The following is a 20,804-nucleotide window of genomic DNA, read 5'->3' as shown; positions in this document are numbered from 1 at the left end:
CTTTAAAGTCCCATTCAACTCTATGGGAAATACATGTTACTTCATAACTTCCAAACGGCTGTAGATATTTTGATAACACTTTGTCACATGTTACTTATATGTCCACTTAAACTATAGGATAGTTAATGTATCCCTTAACTACCCCCATTTGTGAGGGTCGGGGTTTTTGTTTAAAGTCCCATGCAAATCAATGGGAAATGTATGTTCCCACATAACTTCTGTACGCCTGGAGATATTTCAATAATACCTGGTACACATATTACTTATATGCCAAATAAAAATAAATGACAGTTAAATTAACCCTTACCTACACCCTTATATAAAAGATGGGTATATTTATATTACTATGATTTTCCTCCCCAAAAGGTTAAGATAGGAAGACCAGGCAACGCCGGGTATTCAGCTAGTTGTAAATAAAATGTGAGTATATGAGATTTGCAAATCATTGCATTCTGCTTTTATGTAGATTTTACACAGCTCAATTTTTTTAGAAGCTGCTTTGTACATGTATAGCCATACCAATAGATAAAATAGATATTACATGATTACAACAAATAAGGAAAACTTTTGCTAGATTTATATGATAAAGAATGAAAGAATGAAGAAGATATTGAAATACAAAAAGGTAGGCAGAAACAGCCAACATTACCAAGGTGACAGAAAGTGACAAGGACATTTTACTGTCAGAATATCCAAGACATATGACTTAGCTCACTAGGCTCCTCCTATAATTAAACATTACATTTGAGCGGACTGACCCCTAAATGCAAGCACTTTTTGGCATGTTAGTTTTTAAGCTGCAGCATGACATACTAGGCAACGCACTTAACAATAAGTTCAGATTTTAGTTTGTCCATAGCTGGAAAGGAAACAAGTAGGACATCTTTACTAGATAAATAATATTACAGTACTTGATTACATTATTTAAGTTGCAGTTCTTTGGCTCATTGAGGCTCTGGCCTGCAGAGGTTACAATCTAAGACACTCATCGTACTTGCCTAAGTAACTTTCATCTTTTGAAGTCAAGTTTTTGGATGAGCTGTCAGTGTCACTCAAAACCTTAGCTGTAGCATTGACAAGTCTGAAGTGTTATCAAGATCTGTGATAAACCTTTGACCAACTTCTTTCAATATTTTTTCCATAAAATTACCTACATACAGTTCTTTTATAATAAGGTTTTCTCAGAAGTTTTTTTTTTTTTTTTTTAAATAAAGCTAACAGATATTCCAGAAAACAGGTCCCACAGAATCAAATAGACGGAATTTTATCATTGATATTGAAAAGTGATTTTCATTTCTTATTTAGAATGCATTTTTTTTGTTTGTTTTTTTACTCAGGCTTTTTTTCTGGCTATAAATAGCTTATGCCTAGCATATTTTCTTTTTCAGATGCCCCTAGTTCCTCTGGTAGAGCGTTTTGTGATGATGGTCCAACTTCCTGCTGCAGAGATTCTTCAGCTCCAGCTCTCTGCCCATTTTCATCCACTCTGTCCACTCTTGGACTTCTTCTATCTTGAGAAATGCCACTAACTCTGCTAAGGTCTCTTTGTACTGTTTCATTAGGTCCATGCGTATCTCCATCAGCCACCCTTACAGATGTCCTACAAAAAACACGTCTCAAGCCTCGTTGGAATGGACGAGCTAGAAGGGCATAAATAATAGGATTCAGGCAGCTGTTAGCATAGGAGAGAGCTACCACAAAGGAGTAAAGTCCATACAACCTTGGACCTGCAGGTAGAGGCCACAACAGATTAATAATGTTTAAGGCATAAAAGGGCAGCCAACACAGGATGAAGGCAGTCACTGCAAGGGCCACCATCTTAGTTACCTTACGTTCAGGACCCTGTCGTCGAGTTGGAGCCACCCTAACCCGATTTCCAGATATTCTTAGTTCAGCCACAATAAGTATATGACATACGCAGATCACAAGCAATGGGCAGAAGAACCCAAGTACAGCAGTGTACAAGATAAAACCAGTCCTCCAGGCCTGTTGTGGTTCAGGCCAAGCGATATGACACATTCCGGACTCCTTTGGAACTCCAGCAAAGAAAACTACTGGTAGTACAACCAAGAAAGAAGCAATCCAAACAGTTACATTGACACATTTAGCCACGTTGGGTCTTCTCCATTTTATTGACTTGATGGGACGAACCACAGCTAGATATCTGTCTATACTTAGTACAGTTAAGCAGAAAATGCTTGTGAATTGATTGACAGCATCCAGAGCCATTACGATTGTGCATACTGGTGATCCAAATGGCCAGTAGGACATAGCACTCTGGGCAGCAAGAAAGGGCAACCCCAACATGAAAAGGTCATCAGCCAGGGCCAAGTTTAGAATATAGAGAGCAGTGACAGAGTTCTGTCCAGCAGGACTTCGCCATGCTAAGTAGATAACCAAGGTATTACCCCATAATCCTACTGCACATACAACTAAGTATACCAGTGGAATGAGAAGCCCTGGGGCAGCCACGTTTGGAGTAGCTGAAACATTGGCACATAGAGTTGTGTTAATGTCTGCGAAGAAGCTTGGAAGAAGGCTAGTTGGGGATGTTGGTGTCATTTTTGAGCACACGTCAGAACATGGTTGTTTTTGGCTATTGGTATTTTTTCATAAATAATGTCCCTCCTTATTTCTGTAAATCTTTTATTTTAATAAATATTGCCATATTCTATTTTTCTCTTTTGAAAAAAAATAAGCATAGATTGTTCATCTTCCACAATGAAATATTACCAGTTTTTAGTAGATGCCTGAATAATTTCGTTTGGAATCACAACTGTTTCTTCCAAAGCCTTTTGGTTGGCCTTTCTCATTAATATGTTGACTTTGTGTTGTTACAAATCTAACTGTAGTGAGGAACAATGTGTTTTTTTTAGCATATTTCTTGAACAGCGGGCTAAAACATGCATCAGTAAGTTTTATTTCTTCTCAACAATATACTGCCATAGGGGTCTGTGGCTGTGGTTGTCCATTTTATGTTATGTCTTCTTGGCAGAAGGTGAATGATTCTCTTCAAATAGGCTGCATCCTCAGTAGGCCAAGCTGTTGATAATCTGTCAAGGCAATGAAAGCAAATCATGTTATTGTAAATCTAATGTAATAACCTAACACATAATATTAAAACCATTACAACTAATGTTTAGCAAAAAGTAGACATTGTACTTCAATTATCCAACCATGTGCGTGTTTATATTTATTTATGTTTGTTTCTTTTGCAGCCTTACCTTACTCACTTAGAGCCGGTTCACACTGGGGCGACTTGGGATCCGACTTGAAGTTGCCTCAAGTCGTCCCAAGTCGCGCTGCAGAGAAAAACAATGCAAGTGAATGGGAGCGGTGTTAATACACACTACTCATGTCGCTCCGACTTCAAAAGAAGTTCCTGTACTACTTCAATCTAACTTGTAGGCGATTTGTACCCATTGATTTCAATGGAAGTCGCCTACAAGTCTGATCACTGTGTTAACTGAAGCGACTTTCCAGGAAGATAACATACATTTCTCAGGCAAACCTCTCCCTCCCCCCTCCCTCCCCCCTCCCTCCCCTAGAGCTGATTGTTGTTTGATTGGCCACTGGAAAGTCTCCTGTCCTGGAGACGAAGACGTGTTGTAAATCGCCCCAGATCGCCCTGTGGTTCATGCTCAAGTCGTGTCGGAGTCGCCTCTGAAAGTCGCACTGGAAGTCGTGTCGCCCTAGTGTGAACCGACTCTGAGTTAAATGAACATTTATGTAACCTCTAATCGTTTAGTAAATCAGTAGACTAGATATTAAAGGAGTTGTAAAGGTAGAAGTTTTTTTTTTATCTTAATGCACAGCAGCACACCCAAGCCTCCCTAATACTTACCTGAACCCCCTCTCTGTCCAACGATGTCCACAAATGTCTCTGCTGTCCGAGACTCTCCCTCCTGATTGGCTGAAACACAGACGCGGTGCCATTGAGGGAGGGTGCAGGGCCAGGCAGCAGCTCTGTGTCTGAATGGACACAGGGAGCGGTGACTCGGCTCAGGTGCCTCCATAGCAAGTTGCTTGCTGTGGGGGCACCCGGCAGGAGAACGGGGCCAGAAGCACAGAGGAGGGACCCGAGATAAGGAGGATCAGGGCTGCTCTGTGCAAATCCACTACAACAGAGCAGGTAAGTATGATATGGTTATAAATGCCACGCTAAACTAGTGCTCATAAATAAAAACCCATATAAATGAGAGTAAAAGAAAACAAACAATACTAAAATCATAATAAATAAAGTGCCAAAGTGCTTTGTGACAAAATGCAATAATAATGTTCAAGATACAGCAATCAAAGTTTCTCCATAGATATATTTCATTTAACATGCTCCAAATCTTATAGTGATAAATAAAGTGCTATAGTGCTGGTGATACAATACAACATTACTGAAGATGAATCAAAAATAAATTTGCACAATAAATCATAAAGTCCATAGAAATGTGATCCTGAAACTTGCAATGGTGTTCCAAACATGTTCAGATGACAACACACTTGTGCTCCCCCGTGTGAGTATGCTCACCTCAGGGCATGTGAACTCACACCTAAGCTTGGTCAATACACGCCTGCGAACCACCTCTGGATTCTGTGAAGATGGAACTGTGGGTTGCCCAGTTGCGATGTTTTAATTATGGAGAAGCAATGGTTGTCATCCTTGGCTGCTCTCCTGAGTAGACTGCAAAACACTCCATTGTTCTGGGGAGGGGGGTTATTTCTTTACATAAACTAGTTTTTCTTGCAATGGTATTCCAAACACCTCGCAAGAAGGTGAAGTAGAGCCATTCACAGCTGTGAGAAAGTGTGGACTGTCTGGACTCTGGAGAATGAGCCAGTTTGTTTACTGAGCGCCTTACGTCTTGGCAAAGCACTCAAAGCAGACAAGAACCCTAAACCCAATTGAAGACTGGTATACTGGTGGAGAGCCATTAAAAGAGAAACAATTTTATGTAAACAAATAACCCCCATCCCCAGAACAATGGAGTGTTTTGCAATCCAATCAGGAGAGAAGCCAATGATGACAACCTTTGCTTCTCCATTATTAAAACATCGCTACTTGGCAACTTAGGATCCCACAGTTCCATCTTCAAAAGACCCAGAGATGGCTCGCAGGCGTGTATTGACCAAGCTTTAGTGTGAGGTCACACGCCCTGAGGTGAGCATATTCCCTCGGGGGGAGCACAAGTGTGTTGTCACCTGAACACGTTTGGAATACCATTGCAAATTTCAGGATCATGTTTTTATGGACTTTATGATTATTCTGCAAATTTATTTTTGATTCATCTTCAAATGTTGTATTGTGCTACCAGCACTATAGCCCGTTATTTATCACTATAAGATTTGGAGCATGTTAAATTAAATATATCTATGGAGCAACTTTGATTGATATGTCTTGAACATTTTTATTGCATTTTGTTACAAAGTACTTTGGCAATTTATTTATTATGATTTTAGTATTGTTGGTTTTCTATTACCCTCATTTATATGGGTTTTATTAATGAGCACTAGTTTAGCATGACATTTATACACATTTATTTGATATAGCACGAGCGTAGGGGACGTGACCGGTGCCAGCAGCTGATGATCTAGTCTTTAAAGTAAAGTTATTAGTGATAGCTCGTAAGATTCTTAGATTACAAGTATGACATGTTTGTTATTTTTATAAAAATAAAAAAAATTAGACTTTACAATTACTTTAATTATAGAATTGTATTCTATAAATTATATTTATACAGGCAGTCCCCGGGTTACAAACAAGATAGGGCTTGTTCTTAAATTGAATCTGTTTGTAAGTTGGAACAGGAAATTTTTTTAAGTGTAGCTTCAGCCAAAAAATCTATTTTTAAGCTTTTTGGAAAACATAGGGAAGGGTTATTACCCCTGTAACACTTGTTTTGCTGTCTGTGCCCCTGTTCAGAAGATTTCACATCACTTTCTGTCCCAATGACAATTTGATTTTGAAAATTTTGGGTTGTTAGGGAAACACAAGGATTGGTGATAAAACATCAGTGGAGAGGGGACACCTTCTTCCCATATTAACTCTTACAGGAGAGAATTTCCCTTCCTAGGGGGAAATTTCCTCTCACTTCCTGTTGTCTCCCTCTGTTTGAAAGTAGGAGTCGTTCATAAGTTGGATGTTTGAAAGTAGGGGCCTGCCTGTATATACACTGTAACTTTCGTTAAATTTGATTTAATCTCTATTCTTCTGGACAAGTTTTCAATATAACATGGCAAGAACTACTACACTAAACTGTGCATGACTGTACATTGTCATTTCTGGAGGTTCTGTTTTAACTTGGGGAAACCTTTTTAGGTCTTTTAATGCACGGCGATAATACTTTATACCAGGCACTTATCACAGATCAGCAGGAGGTTCTGTACTAACCATGAGAAAAGCCAATTTAAAATAATCCCATTGAATGTAAGTACAAAGATTGTTTTATACACCAAGTGTAGTAAGGCACTCTGTACCAGGATACGAATTTACTACTTTATCATGAGTATTTGCTTATATTGCTATCTGCCAATACAATCAGTAGTGTTTAAATATATGTGATGTGTTCTCAAACTTGGTATAGTGGGGATAACATTTCCAGCTAAAACTTACAGGCCTGCCTTGATATGCCTCCTTCTGAACTATAAAATATAAGCCTGCATTGAATTGTTCAACGCTATCAGTTAAATACACAATACACAATATCAGCTAAATACATGACACATTTTTTTCTTGATGTGTTTAGATCACGGGTTAGGTTGCAGGGTATCAAGAGCAGGTTTTGGGGTTTAGTGTGTAAATTAGAGCCATACGGATCGCTAGTATGAAATGAAAATCTGAACTTTTAGGCTATTCAAGTTTTTTTTCAAAGCTTAGGCCTCGTACACATGACCGAGAATCTCGTAAAAGAAACATTGTTTTCCTCGACGAGGTTCTTGTCAGGCTTGTAGAGAATCTTGTCAAGCTTTCTTTGCATACACACTGTCAAGACAAAATCTTGTCGTTCTCAAACGCGGTGACGTACAACACGTACGACGGCACTATAAAGGGGAAGTTCGATTCCACTGGCACAACCCTTGGGGCTGCTTTTGCTAATCTCATGTTAGTGCGTGTTAGTAAAAGTTTGGTAAGAGACGATTCGCGCTTTTCAGTCTGTTACAGCGTGATGAATATGCTATCTCCATTACAAACGCTACTTTTACCGAAGGTTCGCTCCCATCCCATACTTTATTCTGAGAATGCGTGGGTTTCTAAGCATACACACGAACGTGTTTCTCGACTTAAACCAGCCCGACGAGAAACACGACGAGGAAATTGATACTCCCGACAAGAAAAAGGAAAGCATGTTCTCTTTTTTTCTCGTCGAGATCCACGACGGTTTTCTCGACGAAAAACATACACACGACCGTTTTTCTCGCCAAAAATGCTCTGCCAGCATTTTTCTTGATGGATTTTACCGGTCGTGTGTACGAGGCCTTACCTTGTTCTTGAAAGGAAAAGTGGGTAATTCAAATGGCCTTTCTTTTAAATAATCACAAGATCCCCAAATTCCTAGGAGCTATGTTATACACACCGACTTCAGCCACAGAGCCAAAAGTTTTTTCCTGCCCTCTATGCATCGGTATTGGCCCATCAATGTGATGTTTGCCCAATCAGCCTTTGTTCTCCCTGTCTGACCCTCCTCCCGGAAGTGTTCCCCGAAAGTAATCACGTGACCCATAAGGCTGGACCAGGCCTCATCCTGATGGCTACAGGACAAGCCTGAAGACTCCACACATTCTGCTATCTTCACTTTTAAGCAGCCCATTGATCCGGGACGAGGACTACAGGATGTTACAAATGAGCCTTCTTTCCTTACCTTCTTGTAAGTGTGTTTTGTATAATGTGTCATTAAAAGAACCTCTTTAATACTGCACTTAGGTGGTGCTTCCTTTCTCTACCCCTCTAATGTGATGTCAAGAGTGATGTCAAGAGTGATGCACAGTGAGTGGAAAGAGACAGGCTGAACTTCAAACATCTGCTTTAATACACAAGAGCCTTTTAGCTAGGGTGAACTTTATACATTTACATTTTTATTACTACATTTACAGAAAATCCTTGTTTTAATAAACATTTATGCAACTATAATATAATGTTTTCATATCATATTGGGCTTTTCTAATAGGAAACTCAATTTTTGTCATTGCCCTTGTTTGCTGCTCCTGCAGATTAGATTCCCAGATGGGTACCTCCTTAGCTAGCAGAGAGGGAGAGGTGTATCTCCCCTATGAGTCTTTTACTTTCATGTGTAAATTATGATTTCTTTTTAACTATTTATGGCAAAGTAGTACACAAAGCTCCTAAAAGCCAAAATGTATTTATATTTGTCCCCTGCAGGATGCAAGTGGTAAATGTATAATATTTATATATCTGGCTAAGAGTTTTAAAAAAGTCAAAAATATATGGAAACACTACACATTTCTTTTAAAATGTACTTGTAGCAAATACAGCATTATCCCCCCGGGCGGTATTCCCGAGCGTGACTCGGGGTTGGTTTTTTATGTTGCGATCGGTATCCCCGAGTCACGCTCGGGGTAGCTATGCAGAGCCTGCAGCGTGCGCTGGCTTACCTTGTCCTGGATCCAGCGATGTCACCGCGCTGTGTGAGCGAGCGGGACCTCGCTCGATTCACACAGCGTCCTCCTGTGCCGCCGATCTCCGTTCCCTGCGACGTTACGACGCACGGGAGCGGAGAACGGCGCCAAATTCAAAAAGGTAAACAAACACTATACATACAGTATACTGTAATCTTATAGATTACAGTACTGTATGTAAAAAAAACACACACCCCCCCTTGTCCCTAGTGGTCTGCCCAGTGTCCTACATGTAGTTTTATATAATAAAAACCTTTCTTTCTCCCTGCAAACTGTAGATTGTCCATAGCAACCAAAAGTGTCCCTTTATGTCAAAAATAGTTTTAGATCAGCTAAAAAACAGCGATAATAAATTATAATCACTTGCAGAATTGAGCGATAGCGATTTGTGGGAAAATTCGTCATAAAAAAATAATAATAATGACAGCGACAATTTTGCAACTGAGAAAATTTCAGTGATTTTGATTTGATTACATTATTGAATAATTTTTATTATAATTATATTATTATTTGTTATAATTATTTATAATTATTTATTATATTATAATTTATAATTTTGTTTTTTAAAACATGTCATACCCAGGATGCCTATTAGATTCTTGTTTGGTCAGATTTAAGTGAGTTATTCCTAAGAATTACAGGCCTACAGTATAAAACACCAAATTTCCTTGCAAATAATTGTACCGCTTTCGGTACGTAATTCCAGACAGAATCATACTGCCAGGGAGGTTAGTAAACTTGCACCTGAATGCAATCGCATACATTTCCAGGTATATGCCCTTCAGATTCAGATTTTTTGCCAGTGTCCCAGGAGCCCCAAACTCTTCTGTTTCCCTATTGTTCCACTGCCTTAATTTGCAACTTGGGTGATGAGGCATGGAGCCTCATATGCAAGTTAGACAATGGAGTTGATTTACTAAAACTGGAGAGTGTAAAATCTGGTTCAGCTGTGCATGGCAGCCAACCAGCTTCTAACTTCAGCTTGTTTAATTAACTACTTGAAGACCAAGTTTTTTTTTTTACATTTGTTGCGAAGTTAAAACCAGTATTTTTTTGCTAGAAAAACATTATATATATTTTTTTTAGCAGAGCCCCTAAAGAATAATATGGCAGTCACTGCAATATTTTATGTCATACTGTAATTGAGCAGCAGTCTTTCAAACGCAATGTTTTTGAAAAAATACACTTTAATTGATAAAACAAAAAATCAGTAAAGTTAGCCCCTTTTTTTTTTTCATGTGAAAGATGATCTTACATGTCATGTCATGCTTTAAAATTGTGCGCACTCGTGGAATGGCAACAAACTACGGGGTACTTAAAAATCTCCATAGGCGACACTTTACACATTTTTACAAGTTACTGTATTTTCCGGCGTATAAGACGACTGGGCGTATAAGACAACCCCCTAATTTTCCAGGAAAAATGTTGATTTTGGGATATACTCACTGTATAAGACTACCCCCTTCTTACTAGTCTTTTTGGAAGCTGAGGGGGAGCCAGAACCACTGACAGAAACAGGCTTTTTCAAATCTCACTGTGCCATTACATTACATGCCTCACTGTGCCATTACATCACTTGCCCCTCACTGTGCCATCACTTGCCCCTCACTGTGCCATCACTTGCCCCCTCTCTGTGCCATCACTTGCCCCCTCTCTGTGCCATCACTTGCTCTCTGTGCCATCACTTGCCCCCTCTCTGTGCCATCACTTGCCCCCTTTCTGTGCCATCACTTGCCCCCTCTCTGTGCCATCACTGCAAACGGTGCATTTACGGTACTCACTTTTTTTTCGGAATAGCAGGCCAGGCGGTGTGGTGACAGTCTCCGTGCTGCGAGTGTCAAGGATTTAAAAGACGCGCCTTCTCCTCAGACTGTCCTGTGTTAGGCGGAACACAAATCTTCCCAGCAGCGCCTCTGTTCTTTGTTCCGCCTATCACGGACGTCTTCTCATCTCGTCCGAGGATGAGAAGGCATCTGTGATAGGAGGAACACAGAACAGAGGCGTTGCTGGGAAGATTTGTGTTCCTCACAGAACACACTGAGGAGAAGGAGCGTCTTTTAAATCATTGACGCTCGCAGCAGCACGGAGACCATACCCGGCGTATAAGACGACCCCCAACTTTGGATGCATTTTTTTGCATCCAAAAAGTCGTCTTATACGCCGGAAAATACGGTACATGTTTAGAGTTACAGAGGAGATTCTTGCTTTACCGATGGGTGGCGATATCTCACATGTGTGTTTTGAACACTGTTTACAAATGCAGGCACTACTTACATATGGGGCGCTTTACTTTTTTTTATTATAATTTATTTTAATTAAAAAAAAAATGTTTTACACTGTCCCTTTAATTATTTTTTTATTATCACTTTTATTGCTGTCACAAGGAATTTAAACATCCCTGTGACAGCAATAGGCAAGACAGGTACTCTTTATGGAGGGATCTGGGGTTGCTTCTGGGGCACCATAGCTGAGACCCGATCAAAGCCAATTCCGGATTTTTTTCGGTCTCTGGCCAGCCGGTGGACATGCTGGCTGGTCGCTCGTGTCCGCCGATGGGACGGGAGAGCCCAGGTGAGCAGCATAATGCGACAAGAGGGGGTGTCCCCTCCCGCTGTTTGTAATAACAGCTGAGTAGCTGCTTAGCCACATCGGTTGTTATTACAAGAGAGCCAAACGTTGTCTCTAAATAACGGTATGGGGCGATGCCTGCTGCAGCTTACCTCCTAACTTTTTGAGATGGGAATGAGGGACACCTATCAGCAAAAGTTTGCAAGCATAGGACACACCCCTTGCCACGCCCCCTTAAAGAAGAATTGTACAAAAAAAGAAGATTTTTAAACCCACAAGTGCTTTTTTACCACTACTATTCCTTTATATTGGCTCTTGGAATTTACAAATGCAGCAATTTAGAAATCAGATAAAGGGTTTAGTGCTGGAAAACAGTTTTTAATAGCTAAAAAGTGTATTTTATACACATCTATATTGAACAGGCCAAAATGAGGGACAAATGAGGAGGAATGAGGGACAGAGGGACATTGCTCCAAATCAGGGACAGTCCCGCGAAATCAGGAACAGTTGGGAGCTATGCTGCAGACATCACTCAGATACAACCACTTGAAGCCAAATGACTTACACATATGTGATTTGGTGGCAAGTGGTCAAGCTTTGACAAAAAAAAAAAACTGGAAACTGATTGGTTTCTATTCAGAACTGTAGAAGATTTTTCACACTTTATAAAATCAATGTTTAGTCTCATTTTCATATGAGAAGGCCACATCCCCAAAAACTGCAGTCCAGTAGGGGAAGGTATGAATCTGCAATAAAGATTGCTTAAATCCTTGCAATATAGTTCTGTTGCCGAATGTTAATTTTCATGCTCAGATGCAGACTTTAACTCCTTTTTCCCACAACTACCTGGGTTCTTGAATATGCCCAGAAAACATGTTTTATCTGCCTCCCTCCCTCAGCAGCTCAGAGAGGCCACACCAGATGAGGCAGAGGCAGCTTAGCAAGTGATATACAGCCAAGTGAGAGGCAGAACTGGCATGCCAGTTGCTGGGCAGAAGCCTAATAGACACAGTCCTCCAAAAGATCCCACCTACTGTGGAGAGAACCCCCCCAATTGCCAACAGAGTACTGCAATTCCAGTAGGGTGGCACTTGATTCTTGGGCCATGGATTTGGATTACCAAAGCAATCCCGGACTTTGCTATGGGGGACAACTTCTATGAGGATAATCACAAGTAGCTGTTTGAGCCCGGACCGGTTTTACTGAAATAGTGGTTCTTAGCTTGATTCTGTTATTATAGAGTCTTACTGAGACTTTGCTATGCAGCCACGTTACCCTGATGGAGCCACAGAGACAGAGGGCCAGATTCAGAGAGAACTTACGCCGACGTATCTGTTGATACGCCGCATAAGTTCTAGGATGCGCCGTCGTATCTATGCTCTGTATTCTTGAAACCAGATATGCCTGAATTCTGGCTCCATCCGACCGACGTAAGTCTCCTACGCCGTCGTATCTTGGGTGCATATTTATGCTGGCCACTAGGGGCGCTTCCATTGATTTACGCGTTGAATATTTAAATGACCTAGATACGCCGATTCACGAACGTACTTGCGCCCGTCGCAGTAAGCTACGGCGTTTACGTAAGGCATACGTCCGGCGTAAAGTTATCCCTCATAAAGCAGGGGTAAGTCATGTTAGGGTATGGACGTCGGAACAGCCGTCGGATTTTACGTTGTTTACGTAAGTCGTACGTGAATGGGGCTGGGCGTAGGTTACGTTCACGTTGTACGCATTGAGCCGTCGTATCTTAGGGAGTATATGCAACGTGATTCTGATCATGCACGCGCATGCGCCGTTCGTTCGGTCATTCATTTACATGGGGTCACGGTTAATTTTAATACCACACGCCCACTACATTCCTAATTTGAATTAGGCGGTCTTACACCGGCCCATTTAAGCTACGCCGCCGTAACTTAGGGAGCAAGCGCTTTGTGAATACTGGTCTTGCCTCTCTATGTTACATCGGTGTAGCGCATATGAGATGCGCTACGCCCGCTCAAGGATACGCCGATGTACCTGAATCTGGCCCGAGTGTTTTCGAGTGTCTCCGGCACCCCCGCCCCTGGCCACATGCAGTACTGCAAACAATAGAAGTCACTGTGGAATGAATTATCTGAGTTTCCACTGACTTCTATGGAAAACTCGCTTTGATATACGAGTGCTTTGTATTACAAGCATTCTTTTGGCAAATTACGCTCGTAATCCAAGGTACCACTGTATTGTTGAGAAGCCATTCAATCAATATGTCGTGCACAGGGAAGTAGATTTTAATTGATCATTGAGATACAAGATTCAAATACAAGATTTCAGGAGCTGTGGTGGCTCAACGCGATTGGCACTGCGCTGACAAGCCATTCACCTCTGCAGCTAGAGGTTCGGATCCCGGTCTCGGCTTCATGTGAATTGAGTTTGGTGGTCTCAGCCCGGCTCCCAGTGGGTGTGCTATGCAGGGTAAGCCTGTGCTTAGTACGCCCACCCCCCTCCCACAAAAACCACCACACCTACACACGCACTCTAAATTGGGTTAACACACTCACATTGACCACGCGGTCTCTAAAAGAGAGGCGAAGGACTAATGGGGCTGGTTGAGCGGGCTAATCCTCTCACTCCCTTATAGGGAGTCCCTCTGCCCCGTTGGGCTTCAAAGCGGAGCAGGTAGGGCGGGCTGTGTGGGAGGACCCCCTCACACACTCGCCATTGCCACCCGGGGCATGGAGAAAGGTGGCAGATTGCCTCTGGGGGAGGCCTGCCTACTCCCAACTCCTGCAGTCCGGCTCCTCTCTCGAGTACACGCACAAAAATACACTTTAAAAAAAAAAAAAAAAAAAAAAAAAATACAAGATTTCATAATCTGATCGATCTTATTCTTAAATAAAGTATTTCGGTGCTACCAACTGATGTAAAACAATCAATAATTTTCTGCCTTGATAAACTCAGTTTAAATTAATTAAATCTAAATTGGGTCAGAAGGGAAGTTATTTGAATATTTATGGATTCAAATAATATGATCAAAGTGCACATTGATCGATAATAAAATCATAGTTGGACAATTGGATTTTAAGTTTCAAAGACTATCTATAAATTGGTCAGGATGGATTTTTTTTAACCCTTTTTTTTTTTTTTTGCTTTGTCTATTTCTTTTTATTAACTTTATTTATAGTCTCGGATCCTCATATGTACCAGTTAGCCATGCTTTGCATTTTTAAATAGTAATGGGTCAATTTAAAACCTTTACCTTTCCACAGTGTTATTAGTTTAACATTTCAGGCATTTACCATTGAATGTAGAACACAGCTCACCCTTATAATAAATGACATTTGATAGCTTAATGGGGCAAGATCTGACACCTCGAATATGGCTTCACTCTGGGGCTTTAGTTGTTGCTATAGTGATGATGTTAGTTGTTGAACTGAGGCCTTGTGTATTTCAACAGTAAATAATTAAAAAGATAAGTGTTGCAAAAGCAATAGGTTTGACGGAGGAAAACGACTGCCAACTGTTCCCAAACCTCTTTTTTTTAATGACAATGTTAATGATACGGGTTCTATTTTCCGTAATATTTTTAGCAGCTTCTACTGCAGTTGAACAAATATGTGAAAATAGATTTGGTTATAACTTAATGACATCAGCCATAAGCATACTTTGTATGAAATGCTGCATGAAAATCATACTGATAATATAATGCAATCGCTGGTGCTGCAAAGGAAGTATTGCGCTATGTTTTCAACTGCAGATAAAATGTCACAGAGCCTTACATTGTGTAACTGCTTTTTAGATGTATCAGTCTGTAGCGAAAGCTTAACCACTGAAGACCCGGACCATTATGCAGGTTAAGGACCTTGCCCCTTTTTGCGATTCGGCACTGCGTCGCTTTAACTGACAATTGCGCGGTCGTGCAACGTAGCTCCCAAACAAAATCGGTGTCCTGTTTTTTTTACAAATAGAGCTTTCTTTTGGTGGTATTTGATCACCTCTGCGTTTTTTTTTTTTTGCTTTATAAACAAAAATAGAGCGACAATTTTGAAACAAAATCAATATTTTTTACTTTTTGCTATAATAAATATCCCCAAAAAAGATATAAAAAAACGTTTTTTTCCCCTCAGTTTAGGCCGATACTTATTCTTCTACCTATTTTTGGTAAAAAAAATCGCAATAAGCGTTTATCGATTGGTTTGTGCAAAATGTATAGCGTTTACAAAATAGGGGATAGTTTTATGGCATTTTTATTTATTTTTTTACTAGTAATGGCGGCGATCAGCGGGTTTTTTTCATGACTGCGACATTATGGCGGACACTTTTGACACATTTTTGGGACCATTGTCATTTTCACAGCGAAAAGTGCTATAAAAATGCACTGATAACTGTGAAAATTACAATGGCAGTGAAGGGGTTAACCACTAGGGGTCGCTAAAGGGTTAAGTGTGCCCTAAGGGAGTGATTCTTACTGTAGGGGGGCGTGGCTGCAGGCGTGATGTCACTGATCGTCGTTCCCTATATCAAGGAACAGACGATCAGTGTCACTGCCACACAGAAGAACGAGGAAGGTGTGTTTACACTCACCTCTCCCCGTTCTTCAACTCCTGTGACCGATCGCGGGACACCAGTCACAGGATCGCGGGTGTGGTCACAGACCTTCGGACCGCGGCGGCGCGCTCACGACCCCGCGACTGGGCTCTTAAAGGCAACGTTCAGGTACGTGCCTGTGCCCAGCCGTGCCCTTCTGCCGAAGTATATTGGCGTGAAGGGGTTCTTAAGTGGTTAAAAATAACCCCCTATTTGTTAAACAGGAAGAGAACATTTCCTAAAACGATCTGAACTTTCTAAACAGTATATACATGTGAAGACAGCAGATATACATGTAAAACCTATGTAGGGAGATTTGTTTCATCTCCGTGTATCATCTGAGGCTGTTCACTTCACTGGGTGTATGGAGGGTTTACATCCACTTTAACGCCTTAGGGCTCTTGCGTAGGCCACGTTTTTAGGCATTCAAGCATTTTCTTTTTACTGATCTGAATGCAGCCCATTGTTTTAAATGGGCCTGTACATGCGTAAATATCAGTAAACTAGTGCGCATTTAGATCAGTAAAAGACACAAAAAAAATGCATTACTGGTCAGTATTTAAGGTGCATATGCATGTATGCCTTTTCCCTTGAATAGTAGAATATAATATCATATTACTATATATATACACAGTATTAGTCGTATCCTACAGCAAAATCCATGGTTCGCAAAGAGCTTCCAAAGCATCAGAGGGATCTCATTGTAAAAAGGTATCAGTGAGGAGAAGGGTACAAAAGAATTTCCAAGGCATTAGATATACCATGGAACACAGTGAAGACAGTCATCATCAAGTGGAGAAAATATGGTACAACAGTGACATTACCAAGAACTGGACATCCCTCCAGATATGATGAAAAGACAAGAAGATAACTGGTCAGGGAGGCTACCAGGAGGCTTACAGCAACATTAATGGAGCTGCAGGAATATCTAGCAAGTACTGGCTGTGTAGTACGTGTGACAACAATCTCCTGTATTCTTCATATGTCTGGGCTATGGGTTAGAGCAGCAAGACAGAAGCCATTACTTACCAATTAAACATTCAAGCCTGGCTAAATTTTGCAAAAACACAAGTCCAATCTCCCAAAAGCATGTGAGAAAATGTATTACGGTCTGATGAAACCAAGGTTGAACCTTTTAGCCATAATTTCAAAAGATATTTGTGGCGCAAAAACAAAACTGCACATCACCAAAAGAACACCATACCCACAGTGAAGCATGGTGGTGGTGGCAGCATCATGCTGTGGGACTGTTTTTCTTCATCTGGAACAGGGGCCTTTGTCAAGGTAGAGGGAATTATGAACAGTTCCAAATACCAATCAATATTGGAACAAAACCTTCAGGCTTCTGCTAGAAAGATGAACATGAAGAGGAACTTCATCTTTCAGCATGACAACGACCCAAAGCATACATCCAAGTCAACAAAGGAATGGCTTCACCAGAAGAAGATTAAAGTTTTGGAATGGCCCAGCCAGAGCCCAGCCAGACCTAAATCTTATTGATAATCTGTGGGACGATCTGAAGAGAGCTGTGCACAGGAGATGCCTTCGTAATCTGACAGATTTGAAGTGTTTTTGCAAAAAAGCGTGGGCAAATATTGCCAGGTCAAGACGTGCCATGCTGATAGACTGAGTGCTGTAATAAAATCAAAAGGCGCTTCAGCAAAGTATTAATTTAAGGGTGTTCAAGCTGTTCTACAGATGTATTGGTTGAGGGGTTGAAACAAACCATTTACCACTGACAGGGATGCCTACAATAATCAACTTGTTTTATCTATGTAAAACCTCTATCCCAAAAAGGAAAAAAAAAACTGTTGGTCTAACTGCTTATAAAGTGTTTGCTGGAGATGGCTTCAATTTGTTTAGTGTATCTAAATCTGCTAGTGCACCTAACACTCCACCCCCCCCCCCCCCAGACTGACAATGCTACTGTCCAAATGTGCCCTATGTGCTCCTCATCTGTAGTGCGGGACTCTAATACAGGAGGTGTGTTCCTGGCTGGATCACCAAGTGAAAACAGAGAGAAAAAAAGAAAACTGATGCAGCCACCACATCTAATGATTGGCAAGCTGCAATATATTAAACTTTTGGTTTTGGGGTTATTTCCTCTTTAACCCCCCTGACGGTAAACCCGAGCGTGACTCGGGGTTGGTTTTCAATGCTAAGATCGGTAACCCTGAGTCACGCTTGGGGTGGACGTGCAGCGGCGCGGCTTACCTTTCGCTGGATCCACAGGCAAGTTACTCACCTTGTCCCTGGATCCAGCGATGCCACCCCGCTGTGTGAGCAAGCGGGACCTCCTCGCTCGATTCACAGTCCCCGTGTGCCGCCGATCTCCGTTCCCTGCGACGTTACGACGCATGGGGGCGGAGAACGGCGCCAAATTCAAAAAGGTAAACAAACACTTTACATACAGTATACTGTAATCTTATGGATTACAGTACTGTATGTAAAAAATACACACCCCCCTTGTCCCTAGTGGTCTGCCCAGTGCCCTACATGTTCTTTTATATTATAAAAACCTTTCTTTCTGCCTGCAAACTGTAGATTGTCCATAGCAACCAAAAGTGTCCCTTTATGTCAAAAATGGTTTTAGATCAGCTAGAAAACAGCGATAATAAATTATAATCACTTGCAGAAATGTGCGATAGCGATTTGCGGGGAAATTCGTCATAAAAAAAAAAATCATGACAGCGACAATTCTGCAACTGCAAATTTCAGTGATTTTGAGTTGATTACATTATTGAATATTTTTTATTATAATTATATTATTATTTGTTATAATTATTTATAATTATTTATTATATTATAATTTATAATTTTGTTTTAAAAAAAAAATCATACCCGGGATGCCTACAAGACTCTTGTTTGGTCAGATTTAATGAATGAATGAATGAATGAAAAACTTATAAAGCGCGGCGCATGCGAACTGAATCGCTTCTGGGCGCTAGTTGTTCGTGTCTCATGACATCAAAAGAGCAGAGTTTTGATCTGTCTTCTGAAAGTCAGGTGGTTTTCCTCCAACCGAATGCTGGTTGGTAAAGCGTTCCATAGTCCAGGACCCTGAAAAGCAAACCTTCTTTCTCCTTTGGACTTGTATTTGGTTTTTGGTACCCTGACCAGATTTTGGTCGGTGGATCGCAGAACGCGATTCGAATTGTGAGGTTCTATCTTGTTGCAAAGATATTGCGGAGCCTTCCCATGGATGCACTTATGTGTCAGGCAGAGTGCTTTAAATGCAATTCTGTCTTTTACTGGCAGCCAGTGAGTTATTTCTAAAAATTACAGGCCTACAGTATAAAACGCCAAATTTCCTTGCAAAATAATTGTACCGCTTTTGGTATGTAATTCCAGACAGAATCATACCGCCAGGGAGGTTAATGATCATGTTATATAAAACACAAAATTTTTGCTTATTATTTCATCTGCATTGACTGGATTATTAAAGTGAATAGTCCCAAATTTTTGTGTAAAGATTGTGAACTTCTTGTGTTAGGTTTGCTTGACATTGCAGTAAAAAAACTGCAAAATATGTAAATGCGCTATCTCATGGCAACCAGTCACATTTTAGTTACTTGACACATCAGTGAGGAATGATTCTAATTGCTTGGGTTATTGCACTTTGTGCATTGGCCTTTTGTAAATTGAACAACACCGGATCATTGGATTTTGGCACACAGAATTAGGTGCAGTGTTTTTAGCACCTACGCTTTGTAAATAAGTGTCAAAGCTTTCATTGCCTTTTCTGGTGTGATAGATTTATTTTCCAGGAGTGATAGATTAAAGGAGAACTCCAAGCAAACAGCTGAATACGTGCCTACAGTTTTTATAAAATGGTTTTGTGATTTTAGACCAGGGGTCCATCGAGTCCGCTGAAATTTTTCGACAGTCGCATTTAACCCTTTCTTCAAACGCTAGCGGGGGTTAAAAGTGCCCAGTTAGTGGCCGAATAGCGCAGATAAAATTATGGTAAAGCGCTGCTTTTTAGCGCCGCGTTACCGATAACGCGGCCAGCTGGCAGTGTGAAATCGCTCTTGAGATGATTCAGCTTCACTCCATGCCCATATAAATATAGCCTAGAGAATGTACAGACCCCCCTCCAGCACAGATGGACCCCCCTTCAGCATAGACCCCCCTTCAGCAAAGATGTACCCCACCTTCAGCACAGACCCCCCCATTCCGCACAGACCCCTCCATTCAGCGCAGATGGACCCCCCTTCAGCACAGACCCCCCATTCCAGACAGACCCCTCCATTCAGCACAGATGGACCCCCCTTCAGCATAGACCCCTCTTCAGCAAAGATGAGGGGCGGGGCCGAGTCATACACAAGGCGGCTATGGACACCAAGTGTATGACACCGGAGCATGTGCCTGCAAGGTAACCCCCTCGGGAGAAAGCTTCCCAGAGGGGGTTATCTATTGCAGGGAGGAGCCGCGAGAGTCGCCGTGGCACCCCAAAACAGGAGGATCTAGGCCACTCTGTGCAAAACGAACTGCACAGTGGAGGTAAGTATAACATGTTTGTTGTTTACAAAAAAAACTGAACCTTTAGTACCACTTTAATTTTAGAGGTAATAAAATGTATTACTAATTCCTGCTGCAAAAAACAGCCAAGACAATTTTAGGATCCAAAAATGAACACTCTAAAGGTTGTTCAGCTCAAATGCATCAAAGGATAATTAGCTCACGGCGCTTAATTTGTGACTGTTCAGTGACCACTGCTACCTACTCTCTGAACCAGAATGTTTCATTCTGAGTGAGGCTTGTATGACGTGTACATGTGCATGAGACTGCAATATCCAAACTTTCCAAAGCTGTGCTCTGACTAATGTTGGTACATTCAGCGTGGTGCACTCCCTGCTACCTCTATTCAACCAAATACAATGCTGCTCGAAACTTTGAAAATTGGTCACCTGTGGGCTTGTTTTTAGTAGATATCCTTACAACCTAATAATTCAGATCACTGCAGTCTTAAAACCTTCTAACAATGATCATTCTTTTGTATCCAACAATGATCATTCTTTCTGTCAGCAGTTTTGCCCTGTGCTTTA

At 41.2% G+C, this 20,804-nt stretch overlaps 1 protein-coding gene across 1 annotated transcript in view; it reads right to left on the bottom strand.

Moving 5' to 3' along the window:
- Positions 1-429: 429 nt before the first annotated feature.
- Positions 430-20,804, bottom strand: part of SSTR3 (somatostatin receptor 3) — a 40,403-nt gene continuing 20,028 nt past the window's right edge. The window contains exon 2 of the mRNA XM_040359421.1: positions 430-3,053. Coding sequence (XP_040215355.1) covers positions 1,351-2,562 — 1,212 coding nt within the window. The 5' untranslated portion in view covers positions 2,563-3,053 and the 3' untranslated portion in view covers positions 430-1,350. The remainder of the gene's footprint in view (positions 3,054-20,804) is intronic.

Source organism: Rana temporaria, chromosome 7 (assembly GCF_905171775.1).
Source record: "Rana temporaria chromosome 7, aRanTem1.1, whole genome shotgun sequence".
Lineage (NCBI taxonomy): Eukaryota > Metazoa > Chordata > Amphibia > Anura > Ranidae > Rana > Rana temporaria.
Note: the sequence above shows the minus strand (reverse complement) of the source record. Positions and strands in the feature narration are given on the sequence as shown.